The sequence below is a fragment of the Anabrus simplex genome, chromosome 8 (assembly GCF_040414725.1).
Source record: "Anabrus simplex isolate iqAnaSimp1 chromosome 8, ASM4041472v1, whole genome shotgun sequence".
In the NCBI taxonomy this organism is placed as follows: domain Eukaryota; kingdom Metazoa; phylum Arthropoda; class Insecta; order Orthoptera; family Tettigoniidae; genus Anabrus; species Anabrus simplex.
In genome coordinates this window covers 99,199,980-99,216,571 of record NC_090272.1, presented here as the reverse complement: position 1 = coordinate 99,216,571, position 16,592 = coordinate 99,199,980, and the positions used below count along the sequence as shown (strand labels likewise).

General features: G+C 41.2%; 1 protein-coding gene across 1 annotated transcript in view; it reads right to left on the bottom strand.

The window, feature by feature from the left end:
- The window catches only part of LOC136879315 (uncharacterized), a 523,120-nt gene extending 507,726 nt beyond the window's left edge, over positions 1–15,394 (bottom strand). The window contains exon 1 of the mRNA XM_067153135.2: positions 14,663–15,394. Within this exon, the coding sequence (XP_067009236.2) occupies positions 14,663–14,712 (50 nt within the window). The 5' untranslated portion in view covers positions 14,713–15,394. The remainder of the gene's footprint in view (positions 1–14,662) is intronic.
- Between the last annotated feature and the right edge of the window lie 1,198 nt (positions 15,395–16,592).

Below are 16,592 nucleotides of genomic sequence, written 5' to 3'. Positions count from 1 at the left end.
TGAATAAGCGGCTGTGAGCTTGCATCCGGGAGATAGTAGGTTCGAATCCCACTATCGGCAGCCCTGAAGATGGTTTTCCGTGGTTTCCCCATTTTCACACCAGGAAAATGCTGGGGCTGTACCTTAATTAAGGCCACGGCCGCTTCCTTCCAACTCCTAGCCCTTTCCTATCCCATCGTCGCCATAAGACCTAACTGTGTCGGTGCGACGTAAAGCCCCTAGCAAAAAAAAAAAAAATTGAATAAAATAACATTTAAATGCACTGGGTAACACTTAATGACATTTATGACGTCCTGACGTCCTTAGGCGTCGTACCTAATACCGTCGGGGTCGGAAAAGTACAATAGTCGACCAAGGAAGGTCGGATAGCATAGATGAAAGCAATGCCAGGACTCAGCCACGGGCCCCGTGCTCACCAACCCACACTTTTCAGTTCAGAGCCCCTAGGTCCTCTTTTAGCCGCCTCTTACGACAGGTAGGGGATACCATGGATGTTATTCTACACCCCCAACTTCACGGGCTCATCCTGTCACAGCCATATTACTGAAACTTCAGTGGAAGTTACATTTTGCTCTGGCGTGTGCCAAGATATAATAATAATAATAATAATAATAATAATAATAATAATAATAAAGAATATCCCGCGATTTTAACATGCAACATAACGCACAGAATGTGAACGCTATATCGTTCAACAGTCAATGACTACATCGGTTTCTGCTTCGTTTGCCGTCACCGGCGATATTGTTCTTGTGGCCTGAACACCGATCACAAATCTCCCATGGCTGATTTAGATTACTTCTTCCAGAAGTTCATGGACCTGCTGTACCCTTTCATTAGTGATCTAACATTTATCTTTCCCAACAGCTCGGTTTAGCACGGCTTGATACATTCCATCAGTCTTGTTTGCACGGCAATGGCCCCGTTAAAAACCCACTCCGTTAGTTGGTTGGTAACCCGGAGGCAGCGTCACGCCATTTCGGCTCCCTCCTCTTCCTCGGATCGTATTCACATCCGCTGTAGCAGCGGTCTCGGCTCGATAGTCAACAGTTCTCAGGTGTGAGATTGACAGTCCGTGCACCCGCGGAACAGTGCAACGCGCAGTTACTGGTTCAACTATCACACAATATTTCCAGCTTTGCCAGTCGCTAAAGCACTGGTTCTCCAAGTAGAATTCATCCAGCTATACATTCCACTCATGATCAGAATTCGATTTAACTACGGTGACTTACGCTGCAATTTGTTTCATATTAATGCTCTTAACACCACACTGTACACTCCCTACGGGCAAGTACAAACTACAGAAACGAGTATATTATCATAGAGACAGCGCCATCCTTGGATCAGTGGTAGAATGCCTGCTTCTAGGTCCCAAGATTGCGGATAGCCGGATATTTGGAGAGCGAACTGGCAACTGAAGTGGATTTGGAGCTTTGCGCCCTCATGCCCTTCCTGACACCAACTCTATGCGGAACGATGTTTTTACTATTGCGTCTGCCTTTAGAGTTTAACAGCATTGTGTGCGGTATGCAGATAAAGAGAACACGAACACAAACACCTGATACCCTGAATTAACCATACGCACCATACGCAGTTAAAATCCTCGGTCCGGTAGCGAATCGAACCCTGGTCCTCTGAATCGAAGTCCAGTACTCTAACCATTCAACCACGAGTCTGACGAATATGGTGTTGATCAGACAAAGGTAATAAAATTCATACATCGCGCAACAAGGATCCGTTTCTCTGCTACGTGGAAGTGGAAAATGGAACGTCGAAATTCAAACGAGACAGCCTAAATGACGTAAAATCAGAATGCACGCACATGGTAACTCAGGCCATACGATTATTATTATTATTATTATAATCACCATACAGATTTCCTGAAAACTCACGGTGTTTATGTACACCTTGTCAATAAAATGTTACATTTCTAAGCTTCTGGAACAGTTTAAATTACATTATTCTCACCAAATTGTCCCCAACAATGCTTGAAAGATAGAACTAGGCAAGTTTACTGGCAAAAAGTGTATTAAAAGACATGCAATGTTCTACTGCGAAATACGAGATGACAAAGCTTGACGCTGGATCTTCCGTACAAGAGTCCGTTCAGTTTCTGTGTCTAGTTCTTTTACATGGGACAGGATAATTCAAGAGAATCTCGATATATTCACTATTATATGTTTCTATGACAATTGGCAGTGAGGTGTGTTGTGTGTAAATGAAATGTGCACTGCGATGAATACAATCACCCAGCTGCTGAGATAGAGAAATTAACCAAACGAATTAAAAATCATCTGTCCAGCAAAGAATTGAAACCAGGGCCATGAGAACCGAGGCCGAAAAGCTGGACAATAATAATAATCTTCCTTCTTTGTCGTCGTCTTCTTTTCCATCACCCTTGTTGAGTAACGACGTGCGATTTCTGTTGTACCTGTAGAGCTTGTCCAGTTTTACGGCCAAGGTCCATTCCTAATGTTACTCTTCTTCTTAATCCATTTACCCTCCAGGGTTGGTTTTCCCCTCGGACTCAGCGAAGGATGCCACCTCTACCACCTCAAGGGCAGTGTCCTGGAGCGTGAGACTTTAGGTCGGGGGATACAGTACTTCGCCCAGGAGGCCTCACCTGCTATGCTGAACAGGCGGGATGGGAAGATTGCAAGGGATAGACAAGTGGAAGGGGGAAGTTAGGTACCATCCCGGAAAATCACCTCGAGGATTGATGAGATGGGAATCGAACCCCCTCTACTCAGTTGACCTCCCGAGTCTGAGTGGACCCCGTTCCAGCCCTCGTACCACTTTTCAAATTTCGTGGCAGGGTCGGGAATAGAACCCGGGCCTCCAGGGATGGCATCTAATCACACTAACCACTACACCACAGAGGCGGACGTGTTTCAATCCTAATTGGTAGCGTGGTAGCCTATGTTGTATGTATATAAGGACACACCCAGCCATCGAGCCGGAGGAAGTCACCAGACGCCATTAAAATACCTAGCCTGGGCGGGAATGGCACCCGGGATCCTCCATAAATAGGCTGCCACGCTCACAATAATAATAATAACAATAATAATAATAATAATAATAATAATAATAATAATAATAATAATAATAATAATAATAGGATTACCTAGCGAGTTAGCCGTGCGGTTAGGGTCGTGCACCTGTGAGCTTACATTAGGGAGAAAGTGGATTCGAATCCCACCATTGGCAGCCCTGAAGATGGCTTTCCGTGGTTTCCCATTTTCGATGTGTTAGTGCGACGTTAAACAAATAGCAAAATAATAATTTAGAAGACAAATTGAAGGAAAAGTTTTTTGTAAATATTTTAAGGTTCCTATGGAAAATAGATCTTATTTGCAAGCGAACGTATATATTTGAAAAATACAAAACATTCTATTCAGATTTACAGCCTAAGATATGGTACGCCTAACTCTGACTGGCTTTCGATCTTCTGTTCAACTCTGATCGGAGGTAAACTTTAGCTAACTTGTAATTCAGAATTTCACGACAGTTATTTTGTTACTTCCTTTAATGTTAGCTCGTCTTCGTGTTCAGCTTTCCACTAAGACCTGCTCACTAGAACTGCGCACAGTGAGAACATTGTTGTTCTAATTGATCTATTTTTCACGTATGTTTATTTCTCTATTACTAGAAATTTCATTACACGAATTTCTCCATTTCTTGAAGCAATCGTTTCCTCCATAGCTGCAGAAAATATTTTGTAACTCGAATTTTGTACAACATTAACTGTGCAATACGGCGTTTAAAGTTCGTGTGTTATTGTTCCTTAACGAACTACAGTATATCTTATCTGTCCACCCCTGGTGCGTTGACCATAGGCAGCTGGAGCTGTAGGAACGGGATCGTCACTAGACCAGGCGTTAAGTGCACTGTTGTCGTTAGATCCTACATACAGAGTAAGTCGAATGTACGTTTAAATGAAATTGTTATTGCAGCAATAACTGTCGTTGAAAACGATGTGGAAGGAAAAGAGCTTGAGAGTGAATTGTGTGCGTTCTACCTTCAACGACTTGGTATAATAAGTGTTGTAATTAAAATTACAAAATACTTCAAGTTGAGTGTTATATGCTTAAATAACACTTACGACAGTATAGCCTTACTTACACGGGGTTGGATTGCACGCAATCCTCAAAGATGGGAATTCTCTATATCTCGTCCGGCTCCATGGCTAACTGGTTAGCTTGCTGGCCTTTGGTCACAGGGGTCCGGGGTTCGATTCCCGGCAGAGTCGGAAATTTTAACCATCATTGGTTAATTTCGCTCGCACGGGGGCTGGGTGTGTGTGTGTGTCGTCTTCATCGTCATCATCTCATCCTCATCACGACGCGCAGGTCGCCTACGGGTGTCAAATCAAAAGACCTGCACCTGGCGAGCCGAACATGTCTTCGGACACTCCCGGCACTAAAAGCCATACACCACTTCATTTCTCTATATCTCGAAAGTTCGATAACTCGAAATAAAATTCAGCTCCCGAGGCGATTCCAGATATCGAGGTTCGTCTGTATTCTTTTTAGGTACATGTTTCTCCTCTTTTCCCATCCCTTTTTTAAATGCTATTTTTTCGGGCGTCGACCCAATGAAGATCTTTTGCACCATATGTGAGGAACCTTCCAACCCCTTCATCAGACAATACAATATCACCATAACGTATCAAAGAATGTTTCTACTCTATATTTCTTATTATTGCTTGTAGATTGTGAGGGACAACCTGGCTGACTGGTAATAATAGAAAAATAAATAAAGATCCACCTTAGACATAGACAGGATAAACAGAAGAGTATCAGTGGAAGTCCTCTTTTCTAGACTGTCCATAAGAGTAAAGAGAAAAGGGCAATGGAACAGCATCAAGTGATAGATGAACTATAAATTTTAAGAGTTTAGGGATTCCGAATAGAAGTGAAAAATCATGGCACATTTTTGAACTATTACAACTGTTTTAATGACAAGCACAATCCTTTAAAAAGTATCCGTGTAATATTTTAATAACATAGCAAGGGTTTTATATATTTTAAGTAATAAGTAGTAATATAGAGTCGATATTCTTTAATATGTTATGGTGATATCGGATAATTGGCTGATGAAGGAATTGGAAAAGTCTCGAAGCATGTACCTAAAATAAATATGTGAATAATAATTAATTGTTACATATGTAAGTATTCATAAGGCGGACCATTATAATATACAATATTGGGTGAATACCATACCGGGTTCAGGGAAGGGCGGTGATGTGCTGAGCAGATTTATATTCTAAAACCACTTATAAAAATAAGACCAATAAGAATTTAGAAGAGGACAATCATAACCTTCGTTGATTTCAAAAAGGCATATGATTCCATAGATCGTGGAGTGCTCATGAACATTCTGCAGGAGTTTGGAGTGGATGAGAAATATCTGGCCATATTTCAACAATCCCTTACAAACACCTTTTCTCAAGTCAAATTTATGGGCGAACTCTCAAATACGTTTGAGATAAAATCGGGTTCGAAGCAAGGGGATGCCGGGAAAGTGCGAACACGAAAATTTGGGAACACATCATTAAAACGGAAATTTGCGCACACTAGAGATTATTACTACCTGACTAGGGTTTCCCAGGTCTTGGTAAATATTTCGTTGCCGGAAATCTGCGAACACTATCCTGAGAATCCCATCTGGATCAGCTGTCCGATTTTAACATTGTGTTTGCAACCTCCCACACCATGTCACAAACATCTACAAGGTAGTTTTGTAACTATGCGAACAATATTGGGGATTTCCGCTGCGGCTGGTTCCACCGCCGGTTCGGGGCGCATACCCATACTTTTGTTCACTTTACTTTTAACCTCCATGAAAACCTACAACCTGTTTTCCAGTCATTGACTGGGTCAGGGATGCAATGAATGAATCATATATAGGCTATTATTACGATGAGGTCGCCACTCCCAAAGTGATATATTAATGAATGATAGATGCTACGAAATGATAATGGAGAGTGTTGCTGGAATGAAAGATGACAGGGAAAACCGGAGTACCCGGAGAAAAACCTGTCCCGCCTCCGCTTTGTCCAGCACAAATCTCACATGGAATGACCAGGATTTGAACTACGGTATCCAGCGGTGAGAGGCCGACGCGCTGCCGTCTGAGCCACGGAGACTCATTTTAACCTCCATAGCCTTAACAATATTGAGTATGGAAATCGTTACCACGATCAGGGGTAGGCCCTCCGCTCATTATAATGGTTACGCGTACCGTAAGTATAGAAAAACAAAAGCAGGTGTTGTTACGTGGCTATGTTTACGCCAAAAGTCATGTCACTGTAAGGGATTGATGCGGTCGAAGAATGAACAAGTACTTTTTGTATCCGAACATTTGTGTGGACCACCTGATGACGCCGCTCAAGAAGTGAAGAAGCATGTGTGTAACGCCAAGAAGAGGGCTCACCGGGCGAGTTGGCCGTGCGCGTGGCTGTGAGCTCGCATCCGGGAGATAGGGGGTTCGAATCCCACTGTCGGCAGCCCTGAAGATGGTTTTCCGTGGTTTCCCATTTTCACACCAGGCAAATGCTGGGGCTGTACCTTAATTAAGGCCATGGCCGCTTCCTTTCAACTCCTAGGCCTTTCCTATCCCATCGTCGCCATAAGACCTATCTGTGTAGTATTATTATTTGGCATAACCTGTACATCCGGAAACAATAAATTGTTGGAGCTCTTCTACTCTCTTGACATAAATTGTTTTGTTGTTGTTGTTGTTGTGATTTTTAGCTTTAGATGGTACTTAAAAGCAAATTTTGACCGAACAAAAATTATAGAGCGTAATAATTTCTACAATGGTTATTATGATTTTTTTTGAAAAATGCATTGCAAGGTTAGAAATAAGAAAAATAAGAATGAGACAATATATTTAGATATTTTAATATATACTCTAATAATATAACTAAGATTTTATAATTAATCAATATGGTCGTTTCAGGTTATGACTTTGTGACAAAAAAGCCCCACGCAGAATCGTTGAAGAGGACCTTGCAAAATCAGCGAAGTAACGAGCGTGGAAATCAACAAGAGCCAAGAGAACGTGGTGACATTTTCAATGAAGAAATCTTAAAAATGACCGATGGTAGCAGTTTTCTTCTTGTAGATGACGGACTAGAAGAAAGAATCCTAGTGTTCAGTAGAGACAAAGGAAAGGAAAGTTTAAAAACATCTACACATTTTTTAATGGATGGTACATTTAGGTGCTGCAGCAAACAGTTTGCACAAGTCTACACCGTTCACGCAAACCTAGGACACCGGCCGGACGAAACAAATGTGCCCCTGTGGTATTTGTCCTGCTCCCTATTAAGAAGGAAGAAACCTACATTCGCCTGTTCCTTCTTATTAAAGTAGTAGTTCCAGAGTGGTGTCCCATTGAAATCAATATCCATTTTGAGGCAGCTGCAATATCGGCTCTACATCAAGTTTTTTCCCTCAACTCAAGTGAGTGGGTGTCACTTGCATAGGAAGAAATGTAATAATAATAATAATAATAATAATAATAATAATAATAATAATAATAATAATAATAATAATGTCATTTGTTTTACGTCCCACTAACTACTCTTTTACGGTTTTCGGAGACGCCGAGGTGCCGGAATTTAGTCCCGCAGGAGTTCTTTTACGTGCCAGCAAATCTACCGGCATGAGGCTGACGTATTTGAGCACCTTCAAATACCACCGGACTGAGCCAGTATCGAACCTGCCAAGTTGGGGTCAGAAGGCCAGCGCCTTAACCGTCTGAGTCACTCAGCCCGGCATGAAGAAATGCTTATGGAGAAAAATTCAAAGTTTGGGTCTACAAGAGGAATACCGTCAGAATGAAGAATAAAGGCTTTACGTCACCATGTGTGCGGCACTGGCATTTTTGAAACCGGAGGACGGATGGCTCCAGATTCGTGCGGAAGCTCCCGACAACCAGAAACTCTTGAGTCTTTCGACTACTTTGTGGATACATGGCTACAAAATGAAGAATTCCCCATCGAAATGTGGAGTTGCTACGGTAAGAGACATAGAACCACGAATGCTGTAGAAGGATGGCACAACAAATTAAATACTATCGTTGGAAGCCCCGATCCCAGAGTCAACATGCTGGTGGAATGTTTGAAGAAGGAAGCGGAACACACAAATTGCATGCATATGAGGTAAGAAATACATCTGGAAGGGAAGTAGAGAAAGAGAAAATACTTGAAACTGGACGACAGGATTGAGAAAACCATAAAAGTATATGAAGTGACAAGAGACATTAGGTCCTGCTTAAAAGCCATTTCTCATATTCAGAAATTGGAATAAATTACGGTAACCCACATGTAAATATATAGTGTAATTATATACGTGTGTAAAAATGACGAAGCTTATAAAAGCCGATTTCAAACGAAGAATGTATGAAAAAATGACGAAGCCTATGAAGGCTGATTTTAAATACGCCAAAATGGTAAGATGATAATTATCATTTTGACAGTCCAAAGCCTGTGTAAAGTTTGATGGAAATCAGTTTCAATAAGTTGTATGGATTAAAGATTTTTTCTTTTTTTTTTTTTTTCAATTTGCTTTACGTCGCACCGACACAGATAGGTCTTATGGCGACGATGGGACAGGGACGGCCTGGGAACGGGAAGGCAGCGGCCGTGGCCTTAATTAAGGTACAACCCCAGCATTTGCCTGGTGTGAAAATGGGAAACCACAGAAAACCATCTTCAGGGCTGCCGATAGTGGGATTCGAACCCACTATCTCCCGGATGCGAGCTCACAGCTGCGTGCCCCTAACCACACGGCCAACTCGCCCGGTAAAGATTGGATTTTTTTTTAAATACAGGGATCGCTTACATTACATGTCTTGTTTCCTTTTTTGAAGATAGTGTTCGCAAATTTCCGACAACGAAATATGTACCAAGACTTGGAAAATCCTGGTCACGTAATAATAATCCCTAGTGTGCGCAAATTTCCACTTTAATGATGTGTTCGTAAATTTCCGTGTTCGCACTTTTCCGGACACCGAAGCAAGGCTTTCTCCACTACTCTTTAATTGTAGTTTAGAAAAAGTTATTAGGGAATGGAGGTTGAGAATAACTGAAAATGGAATGAAGAATGGGGGTAAAGATATGCTGTGGAAAAAAATGCGATGATGTTGGACTGTCTTGCCTTCGCAGAAGACGTCGTTCTTATTACAGACAACCGTCAAACAGCCAAGAAACAAGTTGAAGAAATACAAAAATTTTGCAGTCAAACAGGGTTAAGAATCTCTTTCGAAAAAACAGCATTCATGTATTCTATAAAAAAGGCGACACGTACAGACTTGTTACACTGTTTGAGGATATCCAGCGTGTGCAAAAATTTAAATACCTGGGAGAAATACTCACCCCCATGGAGATGAAAGGTAGGTAAGGGTGCATTCTGCCCGAAGACAGGTCCGAACCTCCACAGAGGTGTGCCTGAGGCGGATTATACGTACGGTAGGGTGGCCAGTTCCTTTCCGCTCCTCCATTCCCTTATCCCCCCATCAACAGCGCGTGGCAACCCATCCAAATCCTTTACCAGGCCCAATGTTGCTTAACTTCGGAGATCTCACGGGACCCGGTGTTTCAACACGGCTACGGCCGTTGGTAATAGAGATGAAAAGGAGGGACTAAAATAGAGGGTGAGAAGGATGGAGTTAGCATTCAAACTATGTCATGTCACCTATAAGTCCAAGTCCCTCTCAATTCAGGCCAAGTTAAAACATTACTGCACAGTGGTTAGAACGAAGTGCCTTTATGGATGAGAAACATTGACGAGGATGGCTGACCCAATCCTTGAAAAAAGAGAAATAATATTCTTACGAAAAATCTTAGGCCCAAGAAAGTCTACGAGTGACCCCAAACACATTCCAGTTAAGATCGAATTGGGAGCTTTACAAGACAGTAGAAAGAATCATGACTGTGATGAGGAAAAGGAAACTGACGTTTTATAGGCATATCAAAAGAATGAACCCTGAGAGATTGGCCAACAGGATACTTCTTCTGCATGAAGAGTGGAAAAAGCAGCCGGGATGTCTTACACAGGTGCACAATGATCTGGCAGAAATAGGTATCAAGTAGGCGGATATATGAGAAAGAACATCATTTAGGAAGAAGGTTGAGGGAATGAGGGATGCGTCTGAAGAGCAACATGCAAAGCCACGGAACAGCTCGGCGGAAGGGCGAGCAAGAAGAAGTCAAAGACTCAAGAATCTTTGGCGAGAGTGAAAAGAGAAGGTTATCAGTCTGCGTGACAGGAGGAAGATTGTGTAAACGTGGCCCCAAGTGGCCGTATCGATAGATAATAATAATAATAATAATAATAATAATAATAATAATAATAATAATAATAATACAACATTGGAATAGTCACTACGAAACCATCGGCCAAAAAATCATAGATACCGATGAAATTAATTCATACTCAACCACAGATCACCCGAGATTGAGCTGGTTTACTTTGCCATCTGATAGGGTAATACAGAACGTAAAAATTTGCACGCAGGCAGCCTAAATGCCATCAAATCAATAGTAGCAGAAAACATATGGTAACAGAATTATACCCGAAAAAGGAACAAAATTAATTGTATTTGATTAATTATATTATTTTAATCAATTTATTTCTTTTTCAGGTATAATTCCGTTACCATATGTTTTCTTTTTCGGGCAGTTTATTTATTCAAAATTAGTTTTGGCAGACTGAGGAGCCTAACAGTCGAAGCTGAAAACAGATGACTTCAGATGCCACAAAAGAACTCATAAACTATCCTGTTATCTCGAATGCGTTTCCGGTAATTCTGAAGCCATTCATTGTCCATATGTTACGAAATTTTACGAAAGAAAGTTTCACATTTCTTCACACCATAATTTTCTCCATTGTTAACCATTTGCTTTTGCCGTCCATGTGAACTCATTGAGATGAATCAAATGACAGCTCACACGACGTACTCCCATGCCAGAGCCACAATAATATTTAAACGCGTCACAAGGCGTCGATGACGGCATGCCGAGGTAAGACTAGTTTCTAGATACATTTGCCCTTACTCTTTATCATCCTGTGGATTGACGCCGTACAATAACATCCACGACATCCCCTGCCAGTCCTAAGAGGCTACTAAAAGGCTCCCAAGGGCTCTTAACTTGGAAGCGTGGACGGTGAACACGGGGTCCTTAGTTGAGCCCTAGCATTGTTTCCACTTATTTTGCCAGGCTCCTCACTTTCATCTACCCTACCTCCCATGGTCAGTTATCGTTATTTTTCCGAAGCCTACGGAGTCTTTCATTTTCACGCCCTTCGTGTCCGCTGTTTTTCTTGGACCGATATCTTAACTTTTCGAACTGTTGTACCCCTTGCATTGTTCATCTTTGATTAGTGTTAATAGAGGATGAGTGCCTAGTTGTACTTCCTTTTTTTAAAACAATTACCATCACCACCTTGCTCTTTAAAACAATGTATTAAACACTGTCGTGCAAACTGTGGTCTAGAAATTATTTCGATTTGAAATCTTTCATGATTTTTGTAACACCCCTTTGGCCCAAGTACTGTTCTGAAAACTATATTCTATGTCAATAAAAGGAAGAAGATGAAAATTTCGAAGTCTCGGGGTATAAACAAGATCGAAAGGGGTACATCATCCTAGAGATTTGAAGGCTATATACAAGGAGATTTATCTACATTTTGCAAGAAAAGGGTGGACTTCCATTCCATCTGAAGCACTTAGGTGTCTCTTAGTATCCGTTGTTGTTGAATGCACCTTAAATATTATTATTATTGTTATTATATTTCTTATCTTCCCAAAAGGGAATAATAGGTATTAGAGAAAAATTCCTATTAATACACCTATATTATCTTAGTTCTCAAATGGAGGTCTAGAAATATTTCGAAATGAAAGGCAGTGATTTAAAAAAAAATATCCTGAGCAACTCCAAGGGATCTATATTAAAATTTAAATTGATTTTGGAGGAAGAGAAGGAAATACTGAATAAAACTGATAAAATTCATAATTAATTTTATCGAAGTCCGCCTCTGTGCTGTAGTGGTTAGTGTGATTAGCTGCCACCCCCCGGAGATCCGGGTTCGATTTCCGGCTCTGCCACGAAATTTGAAAAGTGGTACGAGAGCTGGAACGGGGTACACTCAGCCTCGGGAGGTCAACTGAGGAGAGGTGGGTTCGATTCCCACCTCAGCCATCCTGGAAGTGGTTTCCCACTTCTCCCCCAGGCAAATGCCGGGATGGTACCTAACTTAAGGCCACGGTCGCTTCCTTCCCTCTTCCTTGTCTATCCCTTCCAATCTTCCCATCCCCCCGCAAGGCCCCTGTTCAGCATAGCAGCTGAGGCCACCTGGGAGAGGTACTGGTCATCCTCCCCAGTTGTATCCCCGACCCAAAGTCTGAAGCTCCAGGACACTGCCCTTCAGGCGGTAGAGGTGGGATCCTTGCTGAGTCCGAGGGAAAAGCAAACCCTGGAGGGTAAGCAGATTAAGAAAGACATTTTATCGAAATGTTGTCAAAATTACTCGGCCACAGGACGAACCGTGAAAATAATGAGTTCATATTGGACATACAATCCGCTAAACACAGTACACAATTTGTTAGGAAACTGCTGAGTTTAAGACCTGAACATCACAGCAATTTGTCGGTTTTCCAAACAAACTTCTGAATCTTCAAAGGTGAAGATTGGTGGAAACATTGTTCTTAAAAATGAAATGAATAAATAAATTTTCAACAGAGAACAATAGACTTAAAGTAGAAAACTATAATTTGTGTTAACCGACAATCGGACACAAGTGAATGCCACAGAAAATTGTCAGCGACATACTCTATCAGCAACGCGCTGACCAAAATTGCATTCAGGACCTTCATGAATGTTACAATTTAAATTCAACTTACGTTGTTATTTGAGAAGTTGCCCAATAATAGGTGTCAATACTACACTGTGTACGCAGCTTGCTTCACAGTATTTCTTTTAATCATGCTTCGAAATCGTGAATTAAATTCTTATGACCAGCTTGAAAAATAGAAATAATAAAATGATTTATTTAGTTCTATTATCATCACTCACTTCATTATCAAATACCAATAAAAATCTACAAGCATTTCATGAAAGCACAAGCCTGATTGCATCCCCTCTCGTAAAGTCTTAAAAGGTATGATTCTTAAAAATTTCACTCTGCTTACAGCAGTAAATTCTGGGAACACTGCAGCCACCCTCATTTTCTTCTGGTTTTGAAGAAGATAGTGATGGTAAGATTGCTGCTTTAGGGGCAAACAACTTGGTCATTGTCCCCTATTTTAACTACTCTACCTACATTTCAGTGTACTCTTTTACGCGTTGTTGAATCTACCGACAAGAGGATAGCGTAGGCTACTCCAGCACCTTGAAATATCACCTGACTGATTTGGAATCGAATCCCTCAACTTGTTCTGTAGACTAGTGCTCCATCTCACATTACCACTCGTGGAATCTTGTATTTGGAACCAAGTTCCCAACTATTGATGCAAATATACCCGCCCGTATTATTATTATCATCATCCTTTGAAATTGTTGAGGAAGTACAACACGCCGGTGAAGGACGTTTGCGAATGCGGCGGGGATTACTTTGACAGACACAGTTATCCAGTTTCAACACATGGTAGTGCATTGCCACTCACAATTCAGCATTCAATTTACTGAACAAAAGTTGTCAAACGATTGAAATTAAAATGTTTAACCATGAGGTTTTATCACAATTTAGAAATAATTCAGGCAAAAACAATGTCAGAGTTCCGTGCAACACTTTCGTCGAAATACGTTTTAAAATGTCTACTATCTGATTAACAAAATATGTTCTAATAGTAAAGAAAATTAAAATATCTAATTAATTATTATGTGAGTTAATACAGGTGTTGAAAATTGTGGTGTTAGTTGTTCGTTATAAAACTGGGATGGTTGTAAGTACTGTATAAGTAATAGAGAATAGCGTTGAACATAAATATATAGACTGAAGTTCCTTATTGGCATGTTCCGGTTAAGTCCATGGTCGTCTATAGCAGTGTAGCAATGGAAGTACCTTCGGAGTAATCCTCCCTGCCCCATTTGAATGGACTGCCGCTGAGAAGTGACCGGTTAAAATAGAAAGGAAAAGTGGGATATCAGGGAATGGTTTGACGTAGAGAATGAATATCGGCCAATATTACGGAAAGAATGAGCATAAGCGACCATTCATCCTTCGCAGGACTAATTTATATTGGAAAAGATTATTATGAAAATTAAGCTAGTCCTTTGCAGTGCGGGGCAGTACAAGTAGACAACGTAAAAATAGGTTAAGAACAAATTAACTTGAAACACTTAACACCGTAAATAATCAAAGCAGCGAGGACTCGTACCAATACCTTTTGCCGATAACTGTTTATGTACGAATACCTCTTAAGTTCCCGATCTGAGATAGGTAATAAAATGAAGTTAGTAAGAAAATCAATTTGTTTATATGATTTCCCACACTCGGATGATGTTCCTCTGCGAAACCAACCTGTACATAATTTCTCTTCCTGGGAAATAAACAAGAAAAACGCCGATCTCGCCCAGAATCAGAACTGCAGGCGAGCTCGTACACATATACCCGGTGATGACAATTTATGAGCAACGAAAAGGAAATGTACTCACTTGAAACTTTGAGGTGCCGATGGTGAGATTAGATCCGAGTAGACGGACATGGTGCCCTATCCCATAACCTCCTCAGCAATTCAGAAGGAGTGCAATTCCATGTCTTCTTTCAGTGTAGAGATTTCTGAACTTCCTTGTTGTAAGGAACACACTATAATTTTGCACAAATCACTTTTCTAGCAATTGAAATTTTGCTTCTGAATTATTGAGAAGTAAACACCACTATCACTGCACCAATTATGATCAATTCTATAGGATTGTATCTTTAAAATGCTAATTCTTCACTTCAACTGGAATATGAGGCCAACTACAAACTTTTATGGTATGATATTATTGAAATTTCTCTGGCAAAACAGAACTGAAATAAATTTGGATTTGTTCCTGGTAGCACTCTAAAAATTTGGATTTACACAGCACACGATTTAAGTTTTCTTAACTTTCTGATTTTTTAACTTTGTTTCACACACCAAGGCTTGAATTAGGTATTCAATGTATGCATTCACAGCACTGCCGAAGATATGTGCTGCGAGCAGAATATACAATTATGGCCAGTAGACGAGTATCCGGCTACAACTTTAAACGCACAATTGAACACTCACTATTTCATTTTACAGCCACAAAATACATTGACACAATGATCTTATTTCACCACACAACACTATTTGGAATGATGAACAAGAACCACTTCATATTCAGATACTTTTATCCTGGAAGAGTAGTCACGATAACACGTTCGCGGCGGCACGCGGGAACGAACTCACGGCGGTCGTACGAGCAAGCAAAGCGACTCGCATGCACGATGCAATACGCAGGCCAGACAGCCAACGAATGAGATCTCTAGTCTCCACCCGCCGCTGCCTAGTTCGCTAGCTTGCCGTCAGGGGCCACAGCCTTCGTCCCGCCAGACACACCGCAAGGTAGCCGGCTAAGCAGACGTTCTGTAAATAATCCTGTACTTCCAAAGCAAGCAAGTCTTTTTAAGCTGACTATTGATATTGTCATCATAGCCACTGGACCACCAGAGTTTTGCGCGAATCCGAACCACGGCGACGTAAATTTCCTCTCAAAAATCTCCAGTCTATTGACGGAGATTCGAACTCCGGTCGACTTGACGAGAAGGTAGTGACTCTGGCACACTGCTATCACGATCGTTAAGATTGTTATTTCACTTATGGGCAATTGATTCAAATACAACATATTATTATTATTATTATTATTATTATTATTATTATTATTATTATTATTATTATTAATAATAATATTTACCGAGTGAGTTGGCTACGCTGTTTGGGTCTCGTACGGTAGCTGTGAGCTTGCATTCAGGAGATCATGGGTTCAAAGCCCACTATCAGCAGCTCTGAAGATGGTTCTTCGTTGCTTCCCATTTTCACACCACAATTAAAGCTGCGGTTGCTTCCTTCGTAGCCTTAGACCTGTCCCATCCCATTGTTACTGTAAGACCTGTCTGTGTCAGTGGGGCGTAAAAGAATAACAAATAATAATAATAATAATAATAATAATAATAATAATAATAATAATAATAATAATAATAATAATAATAATAATAATAATCGTAATCTTTCATTCTTAATCTGTTTACCCTCCATGGTTGGATTTTCCCTTGGGCTCAGCTCGCCCATGAAATTTGAAAAGTGGTACGAGGGCTGGAGCTGGATCCACTCAGCCTTGGGAGGTCAACTGAGTAGAATATGGTGGGGGGGGGGGGGGGTAGGGGTGTCGATTCCCACGTCATCCTCGTAGTGGTTTTCCGTGGTTTCCCACTTCTCCTCCAGGCAAATGCCGGATGGTACCTAACTTAAGACCACGGCCGTTTCCTTCCTTCATTCTTCTCTATCCCTTCCGATCTTCACACCCCCTTACACCGGGCGAGTTGGCCGTGCGCGTAGAGGCGCGCGGCTGTGAGCTTGCA